The sequence below is a fragment of the Panonychus citri genome, unplaced genomic scaffold (genome assembly GCF_014898815.1).
Source record: "Panonychus citri isolate SS breed McGregor unplaced genomic scaffold, ASM1489881v1 Contig00011, whole genome shotgun sequence".
Classification (NCBI taxonomy): domain Eukaryota; kingdom Metazoa; phylum Arthropoda; class Arachnida; order Trombidiformes; family Tetranychidae; genus Panonychus; species Panonychus citri.
This window is the reverse complement of record NW_026515416.1, coordinates 1,278,903-1,298,942: the sequence shown is the minus strand read 5'-3', so window position 1 is coordinate 1,298,942 and position 20,040 is coordinate 1,278,903. Positions and strand designations below refer to the sequence as shown.

Genomic DNA, 20,040 nt, shown 5'->3' with positions numbered 1-20,040 from the left:
AAATCATCAAATTTTTTTTTGCTTTCAATTAAACTTTTTCATTCCTGATTCGAGTCAACAATTGATTTATAATTTGATTGCTTGTCTATTTCAATCATCTTTCAGTTAATTGTAACTTGACATTTTATTATTACTTTGGCAAGAAACAACTGAAAATGATTAAAAGTCACTTCTGGTTAATCGGATTTACTTTATTTCTCAATCAATGGATTTAAATTATCAAACTTTCGACCACACAATTGTGATGAAAATAATTACTTTCTATGATTAATATACAATTTAAATTAAATTGCTATTTTTAACCTGAATAATTATCTGTAGTTAATATTTGCTTTTGTACCTTCGGGGCAATTTTCACAACAATTGTAACTGTTTTTAGAATGAAAAATAATCAATTTCAATTATTAATGGATAAAAAATAGAAATGATTAATTATTTTCTCGTATTAAATGATTGTATCAACTTTTAACAATCAGCTCGAAGTTTAAATTGTTACGATTACAAGAAAACAAAAAATTGGATCACAAATTGATCACATTTGAGTCTAGTTGACAATTATCTAATTGTAAAAGAAGATGCAATCAATTCAAATTAATTAGACTGATTAAGAAAGTTAAATAATCTCAGAATGAATCAGTTTTAATTGTTCAATAATCAAAATATTTGAAGTTTTTGCATCAACTGTTTAGTTCAATTGGGAGACAATAGATGGCGCCAAGTGACTCGCTTAATCCAAACAATTAGTAAATTGTTAATCAAACAGTTTTTAATCAACAATTAACTTTAATCATCTCACCCTACGATAAACATTGGTGATAATGTATATAAGATAACAATTGTAATCTAAATGTCAACCCAAGGGTTTCACAAAGATTTGATTGTCACCCAAATGAGATCCGTTAATGATTTAGATTGAATCAAATGAGATTAATAAATTGTGTTAATTGTAAACACAATTAAGGACTTTAACAGTACTATCAATGGGATTTGAATGTTTCAAAGTTTTACTCACAAAAGTAACTGTTTTTTACTAAAGTTAATCAAGTTATCAATCAATTAGATACAATTGAAAATTGAACCAATCAATTAATTGAGTTGATTTCTAACCAGGAAAGGATTAATTGTTGAATTAATAAATTTCCGATGGGAAAAGGTAAAGGGAAAATGAAAACTACAATCAATAAATTACACAATCCACGAAGAGTTAATTATAGCAACAATTAATTATACAGGAAATTAAAAGCTAACCAAAAGACAATGAGAAATTAAATCAGATCAATAATTAAATTCAATTAATTTAGTAACCTAAGTAACATTGAACGTCAACCAAAATGGCAACAATTAAATTGAATAAAAACTATCAACTTGATAGTCAATTAATTTCAATTAGTTTTATATAAGTGAGAACGAAACAATTAACTCTGAAAATTTGATCAAGGTTAAACTTCCGATAAACAATCAAGTTAATTGTTGTTACGGTAAACAAGAAAATCTAAAAAAAAAAGTGATATTAAAAGTAACAATTAAACGTTAATCATAATCAACTCATTTTGTAGTGAATAATAATAAAAAAATAGAGACATAAATCAAAATAAAAAAAGAAACAATGACAACAATTAGTTGATTGTTATGGTTCATTCGGAAGTTAATTGTTGCAATTAACTGAATAATGATGAAGGACATGAAAAATAACTCAACGGAAATGTAATCATCAATAATCAGGAAATTAAACAATGACCGATAAATTGCTTTTAGCTAATTTGATTGTTAACAATTGAAAAGAAAATGGGAAGAGACAATTAAATCAACAATTACTCAGGTAAAGGTCAAGAATATGAAAGCACAAAAAAACTAATAGATTAACATACAAGTAAATTAACAGAAAAAGAAGAAGAAAACAAATTAACTAATTAACTAATTACAATTGTGAGTTGAGAGAGAGAAAGATGAACAAAAGATTTAACAATCAGTTCCACCCTAATTGATCAAGGTTGGTTAATGTTAGTCAATTGAATCAACAACAATTACGCGATAAATTCAGATCACAATTGAGATTCCGTCTAAATGATTTGCTCTGTTTGGAGATTGTCATTTAACTCTTAATGAACAGGTAAACTTTCCCAATGATGAAATGATTAAAGGGAGAGGGAGAAAATTTTGTCCAATTTCTCATTGATTTTGTTTTTAATTGTAAAAGAAAAACAATTTCATCAAATTATCATCGAAACAGAAATATATCAACAATCTTAATCAATTAATTTATATATTTTTAGGTGATTTTTTTTGGTAACTTTTTTGTATTATAATCGTATTATATTCATCAGGTTTAAAGTTTAAGGCCTTTTTCACTTTAGCTTTGGCTTGATGTAAATCTATTGATGGGAAATAGATGATGAAAAGGAAAAGGAAATAGGAAGAGAAACAAGAAAGATAAATAAATTAGTTGATTCAATTTTCATCAATGGATTAGAATTGATGTTGACTGTTATTAAATTTACCTCGTTAATTAAAACCCATTTATTGGAATTAACGTGACAATTAATTCGGAGCATCTTAACAGCACCTAAATGACTACAAGAACCTTCAGCGATTCCTGAAGATAATTTAAATTCACCAACAATCACAAAACCATCGGATGTCCGATTATATTGATTAGTTAATAATATTGGTTGACCTGCAACATCAGAAGATGATGATGATGAGGATGCTTGTTGCTGTTGTTGTTGTTCAGTGAATGGACGAGATGATGATAAAGATGAAGGTTGTAATGACATTAACAATGAAGATGATAAAAATGGTAACGATTTTTGAAATTGAGATGATGGTGGAGATGATGATTGGTAAGAGGGGAAAGGATATTGTTGCTGAGATGATGATGTGGTTATTGTGATATCCGGAGGTGGGGGTAACAATTTGAAAATAGGTTTAACCTCTACGGTTGCATTGTAAAATTTATCCTCCGGATGTTCATAATTAGAGGTTCGAATGAAAAATTTATCAATAACAATTGGATCAGTGAATTCAATTAATATATAATCTCCAGCTTTCGGTGAGATACCCCAAAAGTAGGTATAACCCTCATAGGCACCTTGAAGTGTGAACGTTTTATAATGTTGAACGGTTGAAGTTATGGTTGCCGATGGATTATCGGTATGAGGCGAGTAACCGGAAACTTTACCGAAACTTTTTTCCTTCAATTTTTGAATCTTTCCTTTGAGCGATGAATGGGTTCCAATATGTTGGAATAGTGAAGGCCAATGTTGTATCCAATGTCGAGAGATGGCCTGGCGACATTGTTTCTCTGTTCCATCGGTTCGACAATAACGAACATTACCAATTGAAAAGAGTAACCAATCCACAGGTTTATCGTTATGGAACATGATGAAAAAGATTATTAGAAAAGGAAGGTCAACCGCCTTGACCATTTTACCGATAAATCCAAGGGAACAGAAATCAATGATGAACCAATCTTTACGTTCAGCGGTATGTTTAAGGGCAGAGTTTTTCATTTTACTCAAGAAACCCGGTTCTGTAATAATATCATCTTCTAATTGAACATAATAAACCCCCTTTGATTGGCAATACATCATCAGGTAGGCAAAGTCTAGATTTTGTTTTGATCGCCACTTAACTCGGTCCATTGGGTCACCTAAGGTTTGCTTAAGGGTATTATTAAAATCAGGATAATAGGCAGGAGAAGGTGAAATTATTTCCAATAATCCGGAATCAAGGAATTCACTGAATTCACCTTCCAATTCAATGACTTGTGATTTAACGTAATTGAGATCAGTCTATCGTCCAAAATAAGGTAAAATAATCATCGATCAATAATCATCATCATCATCATCAGAGAAAGAGAAATCCAAATGTCCACCAATCCAAAGTAAAAGGTAAATGTATGGATACAAATATAAATCAAAGGAATAAAAAAAGATACATATTAGTATAAATATATATAAATATAATATATGAAATAAATATCAATGGTAAGGATAATAGTATAAAGAAATGTGATAAATATGATTTATGGTTATAAATATTATATGTGATATGATAACCAAAAACTAACGGTAACCATTTTTGTTGTGTCTACAATTCAATGGTCACTAAGTTTTTGTTATATTATCATGTAAACAAATACTGATGATACCATTAGATTTGGTTAATCTTTTCATGAGTTTTGTTTATTTTCATAGTTGATAATCATAATTATCATGAATGAATCATTTTATCAGGTTTATCATCAATTACATATGATATAATACAAGATAATAATAATTATATATCAAAATACAATATATATCAAATGTTAGCAAATTATAATCAAATATATTAATTGTATTAACCTGTAATTCAGTAGTAAAAGTTTATGCATCAATGAAATAATATATTTGTTGTTGTTGTTATTGTTCATGATCATCTTGTCTTCATTCATCATTTTTAGATGATGAGAAAATGGAAACAAAAAATTCAATAAAATAATTCTGATCATTAACTATATCAAAATTGATAGAACTGAAAATATTTCTGATGAATAAATCAACTCTTGGTTTCTTTTCATATTATCATGATAATGTTATCCTATCAGAATCATTCTCATCGTCACCAAGTAAAAAAAAGATAATTTCATGAGAATCATGGTGATGATAAAATTAACTCATTCATTTGATTCATTCATCAGAATCATTTATATATAAATGTGAATTAATTTTCTAGAATCATGTTGAGAGTTAATCAAAGATGAAATTGAATAAAAATTGTTACTCTAAATTGTGAGAAAGTGTGAGTATCTCTTATCCAGAAATTCATTGATAAGATATATATATAATTAGAATCTGAATGAATAATGTAATTATCATGATAATTACTATTATCATGAAAGAAGATGCTTATTAATAATCAAAGTGAATTAAATAATCAAGGTTAAATGGTAATTACATTGAATATGCATTTATATTATCCATTGTAATTGAGGTAATGTTAATGAATGTTATCTTAAATCAGTTTGTATTTTAATGATACATTGAAATTGTTTGTTTATTTTTCGATAAATGTTACTATTCATGAATAGATAATCATGCTCAGAATAGATGGTTGATTATCTGATTAACTTGCATTAGTGAAAGTAAATTAATCAATTAATGATGATAGCAAATAATTTAAGGGAAAAAAAACTTCATTGGGTAAACATTAGGAGATAGATAATGATGGAGATGAGCAACAATAACAAAAATGTTCAACATGTTCAAGATTCCCAGGGAAAAGTTTACATGGTAACTCAATGAATATCTTACAGTTTATTAATGGATTATAAAACCTCTAAATGAATGACAATGAAAAAAAGTGACACTAATCATGATTAACGTTACTAATTGTTATTGACAATTCAAATTGAGACTGTTGAAAATACTAAAACCTCAAGATCTTGATAAGTTTGTTACTAAGAAAAGTTAAATCATCAACTCGAAAACTGATCAACCCGATTGAAAAGTTCTGGTAATCCTGAAAATTTAAACTTCAAAGTTTTCATGACATGAGCTCAGTTTTAAATTAATTGAACCTTTTAACCAAAGGTATGAAATTGAATATCAACTAATCATCTTGTGTCTCCTTCTAATTAAGATGTTGACTGTTTTCTAAGGTGATAATAAAATAATAGTCGATTTGTTGAAGATAATCTAATTTCACTAGAATTATATCTCATCCATGGTGAGAGAAAATAACTCAAACATGGAACAATGAAAATGTGAACAAAGTTCAAGGAGAATTTGAAAATAGAAAAACTCGATGATATTTATAAATATCTTAATAAGATTACGTGAGTGTTGAGATAATAATGATATTATCATTATCTGCACTAGGAAATGCCCTGCCCAGGTAGTGAAAAAAGAAAGTGTTTATAATGGTGGAAAAGAGTGGAAAGTGAAAAAAAGAGGAGGTGGAAAAGGGTGGAGGTGAAGGAGGAGGAAGAGGGAATGGTTAGTATAATGTTTTCTATGGAAAGAAAGGGAAAAATCGATTTCGAAGCTTGAACAAAAAAAAGATTCGGTGATTTAGAAAATAAAAATAACATCAATTTGAGTCAATCCATTAGTCTATGTACATCAAAGATGATGATCGAGGAGGAGAAGATGATGGGTAACACCAATATCACCCACAATCATTTCTACCACATCCTTTTTTTCACACCCTGATCTACCTTTTACCCACCCTGAAAGTTTCAGATGTATAACCCATTAAGGTTTCAGACACTCGTTCATGGAGTTGAATTGGTTTTTGTTTTCTCTTGATTATTAAACAGTTTGTTACTTATCATTAACACTGAATAGGAAGAGAGAGAGAGAGAGAAATCATTATGATAATCATCATGTTCATCACGATAAAATGATGATTATGGTGAAAAACAATGTAAAAATGAATAGAGAATGAAATTGAAGGAGATATTCATAATTCATTTATTAATAGATTGATTGTCTATAAGTAAAATTATCATTAATTAAGGAAAAGCTTGAGAATAAGATTGAAGCTTATTACTTATTTTATCAATTGATGGAAATGCATCACCACACAATCACCACCAAAGTATAACCCAGAAGCATGAATAAAAAATCAGGGATAAAATATATCGATCTCAAGATTCTGATTCTGTTCCATGGAGATTGTTGTAAAATTTTCCTATTGCTCATTTACATTTGAAATATGATAAAAGCGATAAAAAAAACAGGTACAATCATCAAATATTGAAAATCAATGATAAAAAAGTTCTGAGTTTTTTTTTGCCTCTTCAAAAATCTAATCAATTCGAGCAGCTAAATAAAAACATCAACAAACTCGAGACATGGATCCAAATTCAATGGAAACTCATACAATATTTGGTAATCTAATTGTATTATTAATCAATGATAACCCAATTAACTCTCTTAATTGATATCAAGCTATTAATCAGCAATTAATTACTAGAAATATGGAAATAACCATCATTCAGTTTAATAGTAATAATATTACGGACTGAACCGATTATTGGACTAATCTCGGGATTAGACAAAGGGATAGAAAGAGGAATTACTATTAACAAGTATTAATATTAACTGATTAACCAAATTAGATTAACAATCAGGGAAAACAAGTCATGCTGGATATTAAATCTTCATCGTTATTTTGGATATTTGATTCAAATCCATCAAGAGAGTTAATAATAACAAATCTCATCAGAATCTTGCCGATAATCTGAATAAGTGGATAATCGAGGATAAAAAACGGAATCAAATGATTATAACTCAATCTTTAAACTATTTGAATAAAAAATAGTGATAATGAGTTACAACTATGAAATTTAATGAGTTAAGATGAACCCATATAATTATTTGAATGATGAGAAGCCATTTAACAAGAGTAATTAATAGTCTTCAACAATGAACATTCTGAATAGTTAAATTTTCAATTGTTAGTTAAATTGTTTCTTAATCATCAAGCTATTGATGCAAATGCTGTTTCAAATTGAGTTCTGAGTATATTTTTGATTTATCATCTATGAAAACAAATTGCATGTTAGTGTTTGATTGTGTCTTGGCTTCTTATTTTTTTGCTTTTCGTTTTGTTACAATCACTTCAATACAACAATGAACAGAAGTAATAATAATAATAATCATGATAATAATAATGATGATGATGATGATAAGACGAGAAAAATATAGAGATAATGTTCACAGTACATGGGGAAAGTGGTGAAGGAGGAGTTGGGATGGAGAGGAGGAAGTATGAAATGAATGAATATTCTGGTAGATCTGTTGAAACCTTCATGATATATATTAAGATGTAGAGATGATTATATTTAAGTAAATGAAAGAGTTTTTATCCATTGGAATAGGATAAAAATACTGAATAATAGCGATGATGATGATGATAAAATGTAGTTGGATTGTTGTTGATCTATGAGGAGTTACACTTAAAGTCTCTCTCTCTCTCTCTCAATGTATCCTCATCTCATTGTTTTGAAAAACATAAGCATCATCAATGTCAACCTAATGTTTATGCTAATCATATCAAATGATTGCTTCACTTCATCTGAATCATTTTAGCTATTATTTATTGTTCAGTCTTAAAGACGTAAAGTTGTGATAAATTGTCGTATCGAAATCATTAGGACAGAGGATTAATCTGATTCGTCATTTTCAATTGTTTTGAAATTGCGAGAGAGAGAGAGAGAGAGAGAGAGAGAGAGAGACTAATGAGCTACTTGTGATTGGAAGAACATGAAAACGGAAGTGAAAAGTTGCAAGAATAACTTTTTCCACCCAAAATTCATGGTGATGATTCAGACAAAGAAATTGAACAGAATCAATCAGATAAAACTATTATTCTATCAAAGTATTCAAAGAGAAAGAATCAACAAAAAGTAGCTAATTAAAAATAGAATCATGATGATTAAGAAATATCATCTTCATGGTAAAAAGTTTTCATAATCAACTTGAATCTTTTCCAAAAAAGAATTATTAGGTATCCACATAAGTAATGTCGCTTTTTAGATAGCGTTCACTGGTTGGAGAATTTCTCGAAAACGAGCCAATAAAAAGTGGCAAAAAATTTACAATATTAAGATCAATTCTCCAACTATGAAATAATATAACTTTCGCCGAAATCGATTGATTAATTTTGATAATTTATAAATTAAACTAAATCAACTTTTTTTCAATTTTTGAGATTATTTTTTCGAAACGATCATTTTTGACCTTAACAGTATCAGAAATTTTTAAAAACTAGATCAAATTGTAGAACATGAGTTGGACTATTCGATATAAAAGTTTGATCATTTAGGACAATTTCCTCGAAAAATAATAATAAATTGAATTCGAAAATTAAGGAATTTTATGCATTATTTACCATTTAAAAACCATAAATAAAATTCAGAAAAAAGGGAAATTTTAAGAAAAATACAAGTCAATGGAGTTTCCATGTTAACTCATTCCGAATTCAATTTATTATTATTTTTCGAGGAAATTGTCCTAAATGATCAAACTTTTATATCGAATAGTCCAACTCATGTTCTACAATTTGATCTAGTTTTTAAAAATTTCTGATACTGTTAAGGTCAAAAATGATCGTTTCGAAAAAATAATCTCAAAAATTGAAAAAAAGTTGATTTAGTTTAATTTATAAATTATCAAAATTGAACAATCGATTTCGGCGAAAGTTATATTATTTCATAGTTGGAGAATTGATCTTAATATTGTAAATTTTTTGCCACTTTTTATTGGCTCGTCTTCGAGAAATTCACTAACGAGTGAGCTCTATCTAAAAAGCGACATTACTTATGTGGATACCTAATAAAAACGATTGACAAAAGATTGACGACTAATCTACTATTTCCCAAATGCAATCAATAAATTACTTTGATCGGTGTTACAACACTAAATTAAATTGTTGAAAATAATCAAATTGATTGTTGTTTAAATAATAATATTAGTCAACCTATGATTGAATTAATTTAATCAGGATGTCGATGATGATCATCATGGTAATAATAAACTTGTATTGACTATAAACTAAAGATGCTGAGGATTAATGGTTACAATATAATATAATATATGAAAACAAAAAAGGTATTAATTTAATTGAGTAATAAATAATGATTAAGGATCATCATTGATTATCATTATATTGTGTTGATTGTATTCATTTGTTAATAACGGTAATCATATAAAACTAATAATGGTTCATTTTGGATGATCATCATGACGATTATTATCACAATTAACTGTTAATGGTGAAAACATCAATTGTTGTTGATTATTAACTAATAATAATTTACCAATTGTTTATGTATTAACTATAAGCAAGTAAACAATCAATTGATTTAATATTTGCACCATTTAAAGGATATATAATTGATATAAGTTAATGAACGGTGAAGAAAAAACAAGATTCATTATTAGATTAACTTCAATAATCATTGACAATTTAATAATCTGTAACAGTTATAATGGTAATCAGATAATTTAATAATATTGATTGAATCATCATGAAATCTAAACGTTGATGAGTTAAGCTTTTCCAAGACTCCGGTAGGAATTAAATTACATTCAATTGGCAAAAAAAAAGATCAGTAAGATTTGATAAATTGTTGAAATTTGAACAAGAGATGAAAAAGTTGAGTTATTTAATCATGAAAACATGATATTGTTACCTGAATCGTAATAATTTGTTATAAATTACCATCAACATGATTGATATCAGGGTGAATATAAGTTTCAGAAAAATACAAGAGTATCTATGAAAGATAGAGTCTTTTTTTTTCATGAATGAAGAAAATGTTAAGAAAAAAATTCCGATTCTCATCAGAATATGAAATTTTTTTTTCAGGCTCATTTCTTTTCTCTCTCTCTCTCTCTTTCTGCTGTTTTACATGATATCAGAGATTAAATGAACTTGAAACAATGAATGAGAAATGAATGGAATGAGTTAAAGTGATCACGCAATGACAGCTTCATTTTCATTAGAGATCAAGTAAAATGTTAATACTTCACATGATCTAACAATGTAATCATCTTTGTTTATCTTGATTATCTCTTCATCTTCATCATGATTGTCGATAAAAATAAACCTATTTTTCTTGATAGTAAAAATTATCTCAAGGGAATATGTAATAACAACATGAGGGTACAACACATGAACAACAACAATAAAGATGAGAGTAAAGGAGAAAGATGATCAGTGATGAATGAAGATTGTAAAGATGATGATGTTGATGAAGAGCATGATGATAATGATGGTGAAGATGTTTGAAAAAGAATTGACTTGAGAGTAACATAAGTAAAAGTGAACTGACGAGTCCTTCTCATGCCAATCATCACCATTGATAATATTGACATTAATTGACGATCATCAAAATCACCATCAATCCTCATCCTCATCCTCATCTTCATCTTCATCCTTTTTATCTTTTATGATTCTTAATCTATCCCACATCTCTCATTCATCTCACTCATCATTTTCTCCTCAGATAATCTGAAATAAGATTCACCAGACAGATAGATACACAATGGAAAATTATGAGCAAGAGATGAGGTTAAAGTTTCATTTATTGACAAAAGAGCTTTGATTAAGTTTAATCAGAAAGGATTGGTTGATTGGATGGAGATAAAAATGATGAGGGAGAGAAGAACCAAACTCATCTTCTTGTTGATGAAGATACGTGCTGGAGAGAAACATGGAAGTTACAAAAATGGGGAGAGAGAGAGAGAGAGAAAGGAAAGATATTGTTCACCGAGCCAGTGAAAAAGTTAAATACGATAAAGTTAAAAAAAGCAATGGTAAAAATCATGATGGTAAAGGTTAACAACAGCAGAAATAACAAAAAAAACAGCTTTGGTCAGTTGATGGTCAGTTAAAGATGAAGAATAAAAAAATGAAAGTAAATTGAAGTTACATACTAGGAGTAACGTGACTGTTTATGAACGTAAGTAAACTTATTGTTAACTATAAGTCAAGTAAACAGAGAGCAAGAGAGAGAGAGAGAGAGAGAGAGAGAGAGAGAAGAAAAGTTCTATTTCATAATAATCATCATGTTCTCCTGAAAATATTTGGTTATTTCCTTTCTTTGCATCTTTCTCCTTCTCTTTTCACTTTCAATCTTCATGTTTCTACGTCAGTCAATCAGGTGAATTGAAAATATTACATTTTCTTTTGCCTTTCGATTTAGATTCTTGAAGCTTTTTCACTGAATTTATGACAGCATAGATGAAAGAAGGAGCGAAAGAGAGATAATAAGGAAAAGGAGTCGTTTTGATGAAGAAAAAATTTGATGGCACATATGATGTAGTTGATATGAGTTAAGGAAGCATGAAATACTTCAATTTATAAGACAATCCATTCGTTAAATCAGATTGTAAGTTTTTTTCTCTAAAAAAAAGTTATTACTACAATTATCATTGTTACCATTTATAAAGACCATGAAATGTTATATAAGACACGCGTATTATACATTGTTGGCCTCATGTGATTCTAATTCAGTTTGAATTGAGTTTTCTTTCATCATCATGTTAATTCATCACAATAGAGGCAAATAGAAAGAGACAAGCAAAGTGAGATGGTGTGATAATAGTAACATAATGATAACTATGATATTATTAGGGCGATAGCTCATTTCAGGTTTCATGTGAAGATGAAGAAATAAAGAAATGAAAAGAGATAATATATAAAAGTGAGGTTAAAGATGATGGATGAAAAGAGGTAAAGTGACATGGTGAGAGAGATGAAAAAGAAGAAGGTGAAAATTAAGAATAGAAAAGTGGTTAACAGAGTGGTAACTGTAACAGAGAGAAGTCATCAAATGCATGATAACCTGGGAGGAAGATGAAGAAACAGTTGAAGTATAAGGAAAAGGAAGGATGCTAAAGATGAAGAGTGTATTAGATAAAGGATAAAATAAGAGAGAGAGAGAGATGTCAAGAGAAATTGTTCTAGAAAAATAGATAATGACGATAGATTATATTAAATGGAATAATAGAATAGCATCAATGGTGAAATCTGTTTCCATGGTATCTACTGATTCCTCAAATAACATCATGATGAAACTGGGATAATGAGCTGGCAGATAAGGTGACGATCAAGACAATATTCATAATGAAAGTACTCATGGTTGGACATATTATCCTGAAAGTTTCATCATCAACATGAGTAGATTTATCATCTCAAGATGTTAACATCTGATTATGAAAGTAACCAGATAATGTAAATCAGTTTGTAATATCTGATGCCGATCATATTGGTTATGCATCAATGACATTTTGTCCCTAATCAAATTTAATCATAATCAATTATTCAAACTCTGTTATAATAAAATCAGATCCATTGGGAATAAATTGTTTCCAAAAATTGATCATAACCGATTAAATCAATTTTTATAAGTGGAGAGAGAGAGAGAGAGAGAGATCTCATAAGATTAATATTCTGATCATATGAATATTTAACATGGTAAAGTTTTTGAATATTGATTAGAGTAAACAATTAACTTTCCAATGATAAAGAGATAAAAAGTAAAGGCAAAAACAGTAAATATCCTCTCAAAGATTTACCTGAGTATTTGTTGATGTTTCAACAAACAGATCAAAGATTTAGTAACATGTTGATTATGATGATGATGCTCATGATATGAAAACAAGATAATCTTTAATGTTTCCTCCTTTCATCTTAGTTTGTAATCTCATGATAAAATCTCAGTAGAAGAGATAATCTTTAGTCTAGATCCAAAGATGATTAAATCATATATGTTTAAACATTATCATCATCATGATAATCATCACCATAATCATCATTATCGTTAAAACTTAAACTATCAAGATTATACATGAAAACTTTTTCTACTTCTAAATTCAAAACTAAACACAACAATCATTATAAAAACACACAGAAATAAAGATAAAGAGAGAAAGAAAGAAAGAGAGAGAGAGAGAGAGAGAGAGAGAGAGAGAGAGAGTTAAATAAACAAATATAATGCGTTTAAACATAATCATCATCATGATGCTTGTTACTTTTGAATATTTTCAGAACTTTTTCTCATCCTAATTTTTTTCATCTTTTATTGCTCCATCAGTTTCATATGTCAGAAAGATGATGAAAAGGTAGAGAAAGAGAAGCGAAAAAAATAATAAGACTAAAAACGAAAAAAAAACTAACAGAGTTTAAATTGAAAGAAAAAACTTGCAATGTTCAGACTGAATAGTGAGCTTATCTGATGATTGGAATAGAGATGAAGAGAAGATAGAAAATTACGATGAAAAGTTACCACCATCAATACAATTGGGAGAAAGAAAAGAACAGAAAAAAAGGATATTCTTATTTTTTACAAACACGACCTTCAACTTTATCTTCATCCCAATGTCTATTATTAATGGCAACATATCTGAGCCTCCCTTTATCTTTTTCTGGCTACTATTTTCATCCTGCATCTTTTACTCCATCATGAGTATCATCATCTTTCATGTCCACCCAATTCTAAAAGATAATTCATACCTGTAATCAAGATAACAATTGTCTTCACTCATCTCATTCCATTCAACTTGACCATTCTCTTATTTCATCATCTCCCCTTTCCTCTCTCTCTCTCTCTCTCTCTCTCTCTCTCACTCACTCTATTTCTTTCTAAATTTCTATTAAAGCTCATGTTAACCTTTGCTTTTCTTTTTGTCATCATGCTCATCTTCATCCTTTTTTTCATCATCATCATCGTTATCTTCATCTTCTTTCACTTCTTTTTCCTCCTACTCCTCCTCTCCTCTCTCCCTCTCTCCCTCTCTCAGCTTGTTTGTCTCCCGTGTCTCACTTCAACAACATCATTTTATTGCGTTCATCATTATAATAGAAAAGGACTTTCCTTGTCTTCATCATCTTACTTATCTTCTCCCCTTTCCTTTTCTCTTCCTATCTACTGAGACTCTTTACTTCTTCCTTTTGGACTTTCTCAGATTTGATTAACTTTGAGTCGGAGGCCTTCATTATCTTCATCATCATCATCATCATCTAGCCTTTCACGCATCATTGTCATGAAATGTTTAGATTCAGTGTCTTGTGAAAAGGTATATAAAAAAATCCAGGTAACAAAAATACTAAATAGACCAGAGAAGTGAAAAATAAACTAGGTAATAAAAGGACAACTATCAGAGTGGCAAGAGAAGTTTAAAAATCAGAGATTCATTAGTTTCTAATACTTAGAAGTAGTTGAAAAATCATCAAGATGATCATTATGGGTAGAAGATAAAAAAACACTTACTACCAATTGAAGATACTGAGCAATGGATAGTGGAGGAAAAGAAGCTTATAAAAGAGGATCAACATGAAATAAAGATGAGAGGAAGAAGGAAAGAGAGTGAGAGAGATTGAAAGAAATCATAGAATTTGTTCAATTTCTCCAAAGGAGAAAACACTATCCAGGGTCATGGAGAATCAAAGAAATTGAGAAATAATAATTGTAATCAGCAACAAAAATCTCTCAACTGATTGTTTGTGTGGTCAAGAAGATAATCAACAGAGTAAACAATGAAAAGATGAACAAGTTAAATGATGTTAATTAAGAAATGAAATATTGTGATTAGCAAATGTAAAGGAAAAGGTTAACAAAACAAATGTAAAAAGTAAAATAACAAATATGGAAAAATGAAAACATCATAGACTAAATTGATATTTCACCGCATCAACTTTGATTAGATGAGAAAAATTGTTCAATATTCAACAGTAAACAATCAGTTTACAGTTTAATTGTTTACATGATGTGTTTATTGTTTTGATTTTGGTAAACAAAATACAACCAAACTTGGTGAGTGTTTTCAATCACTTCAAACAAAAAAAGCATCAACTTTGTGAATGACAGCTCACTTATTTTTCCCTTTAACTTTCAACAATCATCTCTTTTTGTATTATTATTATTATTATTATCATTTATTGTTACTATTGATGATCATGGTTTGAAATAAACTTTTCATGATCATTCCAATAAGATGATCAACATCAATATGGTAAAAACTGAAAGTTCATGTTGACAGGTTTTCCATTGAAAATAATAGATCAATATTGTAAATATATTGATATAAATTTTTCCACCGGTGGGAGGTTTGAATAGATTAGCAAATAAGGTTTTGCAAAGAGTATTCAAAAACAACATCAGATGAATGTAAGTCTTTTAATTGTAATCGATCGCACGCCTCGGGGATATTAAAACTTCGAGAGGTTAATCAAACATTTGATTATTCTGTTCAACTTAAGGTAAAAGTAACGGTTGTCCCGTTCGACCACAAAAAAAGACGGAAAGATCACATTCAATCGCTTAGCATTTACTCAGAGAAAAGCGATCATGTTGGTCGCAAGATTTACCTTGCAAGTTCTAGGGCGTTCAAATGATTAACACTTTGATGAAAAAAATCTCTCACCTTAATTAACAACCTAACAATTAACGTTTATCATTGGTGATAATTGATTATTAGTAATATGATTTTATCGTAAAGATTAATTGTTTTCCAATCAACGCGATATTTGTGAACGTACAATTGAATTCACTTTGCATTTAGAAAACAATTTTACTAAATGATAAAACTAATCAACAATTAACTTATATTGTTATTAACACCTTACGCCCACTAAATAATCAACCTTAATTGTCGTTAAAGAGAAGACAAAAAAAAGTTGATTGATTTTGAACAATCAGAATAAATTGTCTCTTACAATTAAAAGTTAATATTGAAGCTGAAAAGCAAAAGTAATTAATTCATACGAAATATGAACAATTTTCTATTGCGAACGATTTTCTTTTCAATTGGTTTTATATTATTAGTTAATTGTGATGATTTTAAATGTCCATCGATTGGAACCAAAAAAGGTAAAAAAGTTCCCGACATTTTGAAACTAATCGATAAACAAAATGGTTACTATTCGACCGTCGAGGTGAATAATGAGGATCGCGAAAATTTGGTCCACGAATATTTTAACGTCGATAGTAGATTTGGTTTCGTTGACTTGCAGGCCATGAGACAGGACGGAATGAATCGTCGATACTATTACCATGATACAGAGGAAAAAATTGCAGTTCTTGATAATAGATGTGCGCGAATGGACTTGACACAATCTGAAAAGGTCGAATCGATAAAAGATTGGTTCGAACCAGCAGATATCGTGGAAAAAAGTGAAATTTTCAAAGAATTTCTCCACTTTGGACCTTCTGTGTTGATGATTTACGCCAATTCGATAGGCGATAAAGCTTCGTTCATTGGAACCGAATTGATTGATGGTCGTTCGATAGATCATTGGTTTTACTGTATCGAAGATGCTGGTCCTTATATCGATTTTTATTTCGACACTGAGAATTCGTTTCCATACCGATTTTCGCTTTACTATCCAAAGTCGGAAACTTTCGGAAATGAGACTGTCCAAACAGAGGAAGGTCGACATTCTTCTTATGTTTACAACTTTTTCATCTTTAAGCCTTTGGTTATTTCACCTTACGAACCGATGCCTTATCCGGTCAGTTATGGTTGCGCTCGAAAAGATAGTAAATGGCAAAAACCATTACCCGAATTTACATCGATAACAAAGTTCACTTTAGACATGGAAGCCGTTATAACATATCCTAATGGGGAAATTATCAAATCTACAGCTCGTGTTATGAAACATCGCGATGTTTACTCGTACGAAATAACGGAAAGTGAAGGTACTACCAGGTCGATTGAGAATCCACCTCCATTGGGTCGATGGGAAGTTGATGAATTTACTGGATCATGTAAATACTACACATCAGATTATCAATCTCATATAACTTTGGTCACTCGATGGCCTTTCTTTAAGGATCGAGGTTTCAATCTTCTCTATTATATCGTCATGAAACCAACCACAGAGGCCCGACCATCTTACGTTGGTACCTTTGATCTTGGTCCAGAAATAATTGAAGAATATAGAGCAAAAAACTTCATAAGGAATAGTATCGATGCCATAGTCGATTATCATTATCCTGTTTCGAACAGTTCAACAGATCCAGATAATGTTCCAGCAAAAATTGTATTTACAAAAGATCGCTCACAAAATTACATAACTGATACTCCAGATCAAATCGAAGTGACCATCATTGACTTTAGAAGAGATTATTTTGACTTTGAAGATCGTTTTGATGTCTCCGGATGTTACGAAGATTTCGGAATGTACACTTGGTTTCAACTTGTGTTTTCGAATCCATCGTTATCTTCAACTTCCTACAACTTGCAGATACTTCGTAGTGAAGTTCACGAATTTCTCACTGAATTTATCCCAATCACTCGAATATCTGATATTGTCATTAATCCTGTAGATTATAATTTCTATGTGAACGTTAAACTTCTCGATCGAATACATTTTATCGAAGCTTATAGACCAAATCAAGATGGTAGATTGGAAAATCCCGATATGATTGTCAAGTCTCCTCGAATTGAAGACTGTGAACAAGCTTGTACCTCGAATCCAGCATGTTTCGAGTTCAGTTATTGTCCTGATTTTACTTGTTCAATGACCACTTCTAATGGTTATACACAAGTCTATTATGAAAAGGGTTGTACTCATTATTCAGTCGAGTTTCACAATGAGGCTTCAGATTTTGTCAAACAGAACTTTTTATCTTCAATGAAATCTGTATTACATCAGATTCGTCGTAAAATCGATCAGGATTTACTCGTTGTCAGAGCGATTTCTTCTAGTGCTGAGGAATTATTCATCGTCCATGGACCTGAAGAGATTGGTGATTTAACTGAACAACAAGTTGGAGACTTTGATGATTTACCTAATTTCTTTCAAGGTGATGAATACCCTCTAATTCAACCTGATCGTAGACTAAATTCTGGAATTGCAACCTTAATCAAAATTGATTATCTTGAATGTTTAAGCTTATGTGAAAACGATGATGATTGTAATTCACTCTCATATTGTCCAAATCAAAACAAGGAGTGTATCTTATCCTCAGAGACAACGTACAACTTGGAGACCTCAACAGAAACATTGACAGATAAAGCCGAAGGCTGTAACATCTATGAAAGTGAGTACTGATCTAATTGTAGTCTCTTATTAAATTCGTAATGATTGATTATTCAAATTCTCATTCTCAGAATCCTTCACAAACTATTTCACTAAATATCCTGGTAAGAGTTTGGATGTTGATGCTGCAGCAATCAAAGAGGGCATTGAGTTCACTGATTGTGCCAAAGAATGTCTCAATACGAAAGATTTCAATTGTGAATCCTTTGATTACTGTTCTTCCCATTTCCAAAAGTGAGTAAATCACTAAATTAGATTCGATTTCACAAAAGTGATTCATTACTAATCTGCTTTTAATATCAGAAATGATTCAGTTTGCTTCCTACATGTCAATCATCTTACAGCCGATCCAAAGCATTCAGTTAATATTACGAATTGGAAAATCGCTGAAAGTGGATGTGACCATTTCTCAAGTAAGATAAACAATTTAGTCTCATTCAATTTCATTCAAATTTACGTTTTCTTTTTTTCAATCAGAAAAAGCTGATCACGATTACAGGCACATTGTAGCCCATCAATTTAGTCCAGCGACTCAGGTTATTGGTACTTATGAAGAGTTACCTTTAGAAGAGTGTGCAGCAAAATGTAATTCTAATCCAGTTAATTGTTACACTTTTGAATATTGTGAGAAGCCTGAAAACCTTGAGGATGATTCGGGTGATATGTTTTACTTTACTTCGATTATTATTAAATCAACTTGTCGTTTATCCAATTTCAAACCAACAACCATTTCGAACACAAATGATCCAGAATTTAGAAAGTATTTCGATAAATCACTTTCGGACGAAACAATTTGCTCAATTTACGTCAATCAAGAGAAAATTAGTAAATCAAGTGGAAATAAAGATAAACTAAATATCAAACCAGAGCAAAAGGATCGAACCAGTTTGGCCTTTGGATTTGGTTCGTTTTTCTTTATCCTAGCATTCGCTATCGGTGCCATTGGTTTCATTTATGCTCAAAAAAATAATTTAATAAACATTTAAAAGCAAAATACTCAATCTCTCAGTACAAGTAAACTGATTGTTGATTAATTGTAAGCAAATGATACGAAATCATTAACAGTATTGAACATTATCAAAAAGCTACCACATAACATTAATAAATGGATGTCTCTTTAGTAACTGTTACTTTTTCGTGGCCAATCATTAATAAAACCTTAGTTAAATAATCGAAGTTTAAATTTAAACGAATCAGGTCATTTTTTCGAAGCGCTAGCAAGTTGGATCAATAACATGGAATTTTTAACTCTGAAACTTTCGGTAATTTTTAATTTCTATTTAAAAACTATCGGGACACCCTTTAATTTCCGTTTAAAAATTTCTGATTCAATTACCATTTTGTTAAATTGATAAAATACTCTAAATAAACAATTAGGTTTTTTTTTCTTCATTATTTTATCAACCGATCTCTAGGCGTTTATTATATCATGATAGCAATTAGTTAATCAATTTTACACCTTCACTTATAACAATTAAATGGAAACATATTGAATGAAAA

At 29.8% G+C, this 20,040-nt stretch overlaps 2 protein-coding genes across 2 annotated transcripts in view; one reads left to right on the top strand and one right to left on the bottom strand.

The window, feature by feature from the left end:
* Nucleotides 1–2,165: 2,165 nt before the first annotated feature.
* LOC128392196 (alpha-1,3-mannosyl-glycoprotein 4-beta-N-acetylglucosaminyltransferase B-like) overlaps nucleotides 2,166–20,040 on the bottom strand; it is a 29,172-nt gene continuing 11,297 nt past the window's right edge. Inside the window, exons 3-4 of the mRNA XM_053352180.1 lie at nucleotides 2,499–3,791; nucleotides 2,166–2,372 (exon numbers count right to left, since the gene is read on the bottom strand). Coding sequence (XP_053208155.1) covers nucleotides 2,346–2,372; nucleotides 2,499–3,791 — 1,320 coding nt within the window. The 3' untranslated portion in view covers nucleotides 2,166–2,345. The remainder of the gene's footprint in view (nucleotides 2,373–2,498; nucleotides 3,792–20,040) is intronic.
* Nucleotides 16,185–19,670, top strand: LOC128392176 (uncharacterized). Its single transcript, XM_053352160.1, has 4 exons — nucleotides 16,185–18,541; nucleotides 18,612–18,774; nucleotides 18,844–18,953; nucleotides 19,018–19,670. Exons 1-4 carry the CDS (start codon nucleotides 16,267–16,269, stop codon nucleotides 19,524–19,526), a joined length of 3,057 nt encoding a protein of 1,018 aa, XP_053208135.1. The 5' UTR covers nucleotides 16,185–16,266; the 3' UTR covers nucleotides 19,527–19,670.

Bases quoted from the DNA above. Each gene is read 5' to 3' on its own strand.
- LOC128392176 (XM_053352160.1), top strand. From the start codon at position 16,267: ATGAACAATTTTCTATTGCGAACGATTTTCTTTTCAATTGGTTTTATA. The intron at 18,775-18,843 runs GTGAGTAAATCA...TTTTAATATCAG, and splicing joins TGTTCTTCCCATTTCCAAAA to AAATGATTCAGTTTGCTTCC. The intron at 18,954-19,017 runs GTAAGATAAACA...TTTTTCAATCAG, and splicing joins TGGATGTGACCATTTCTCAA to AAAAAGCTGATCACGATTAC.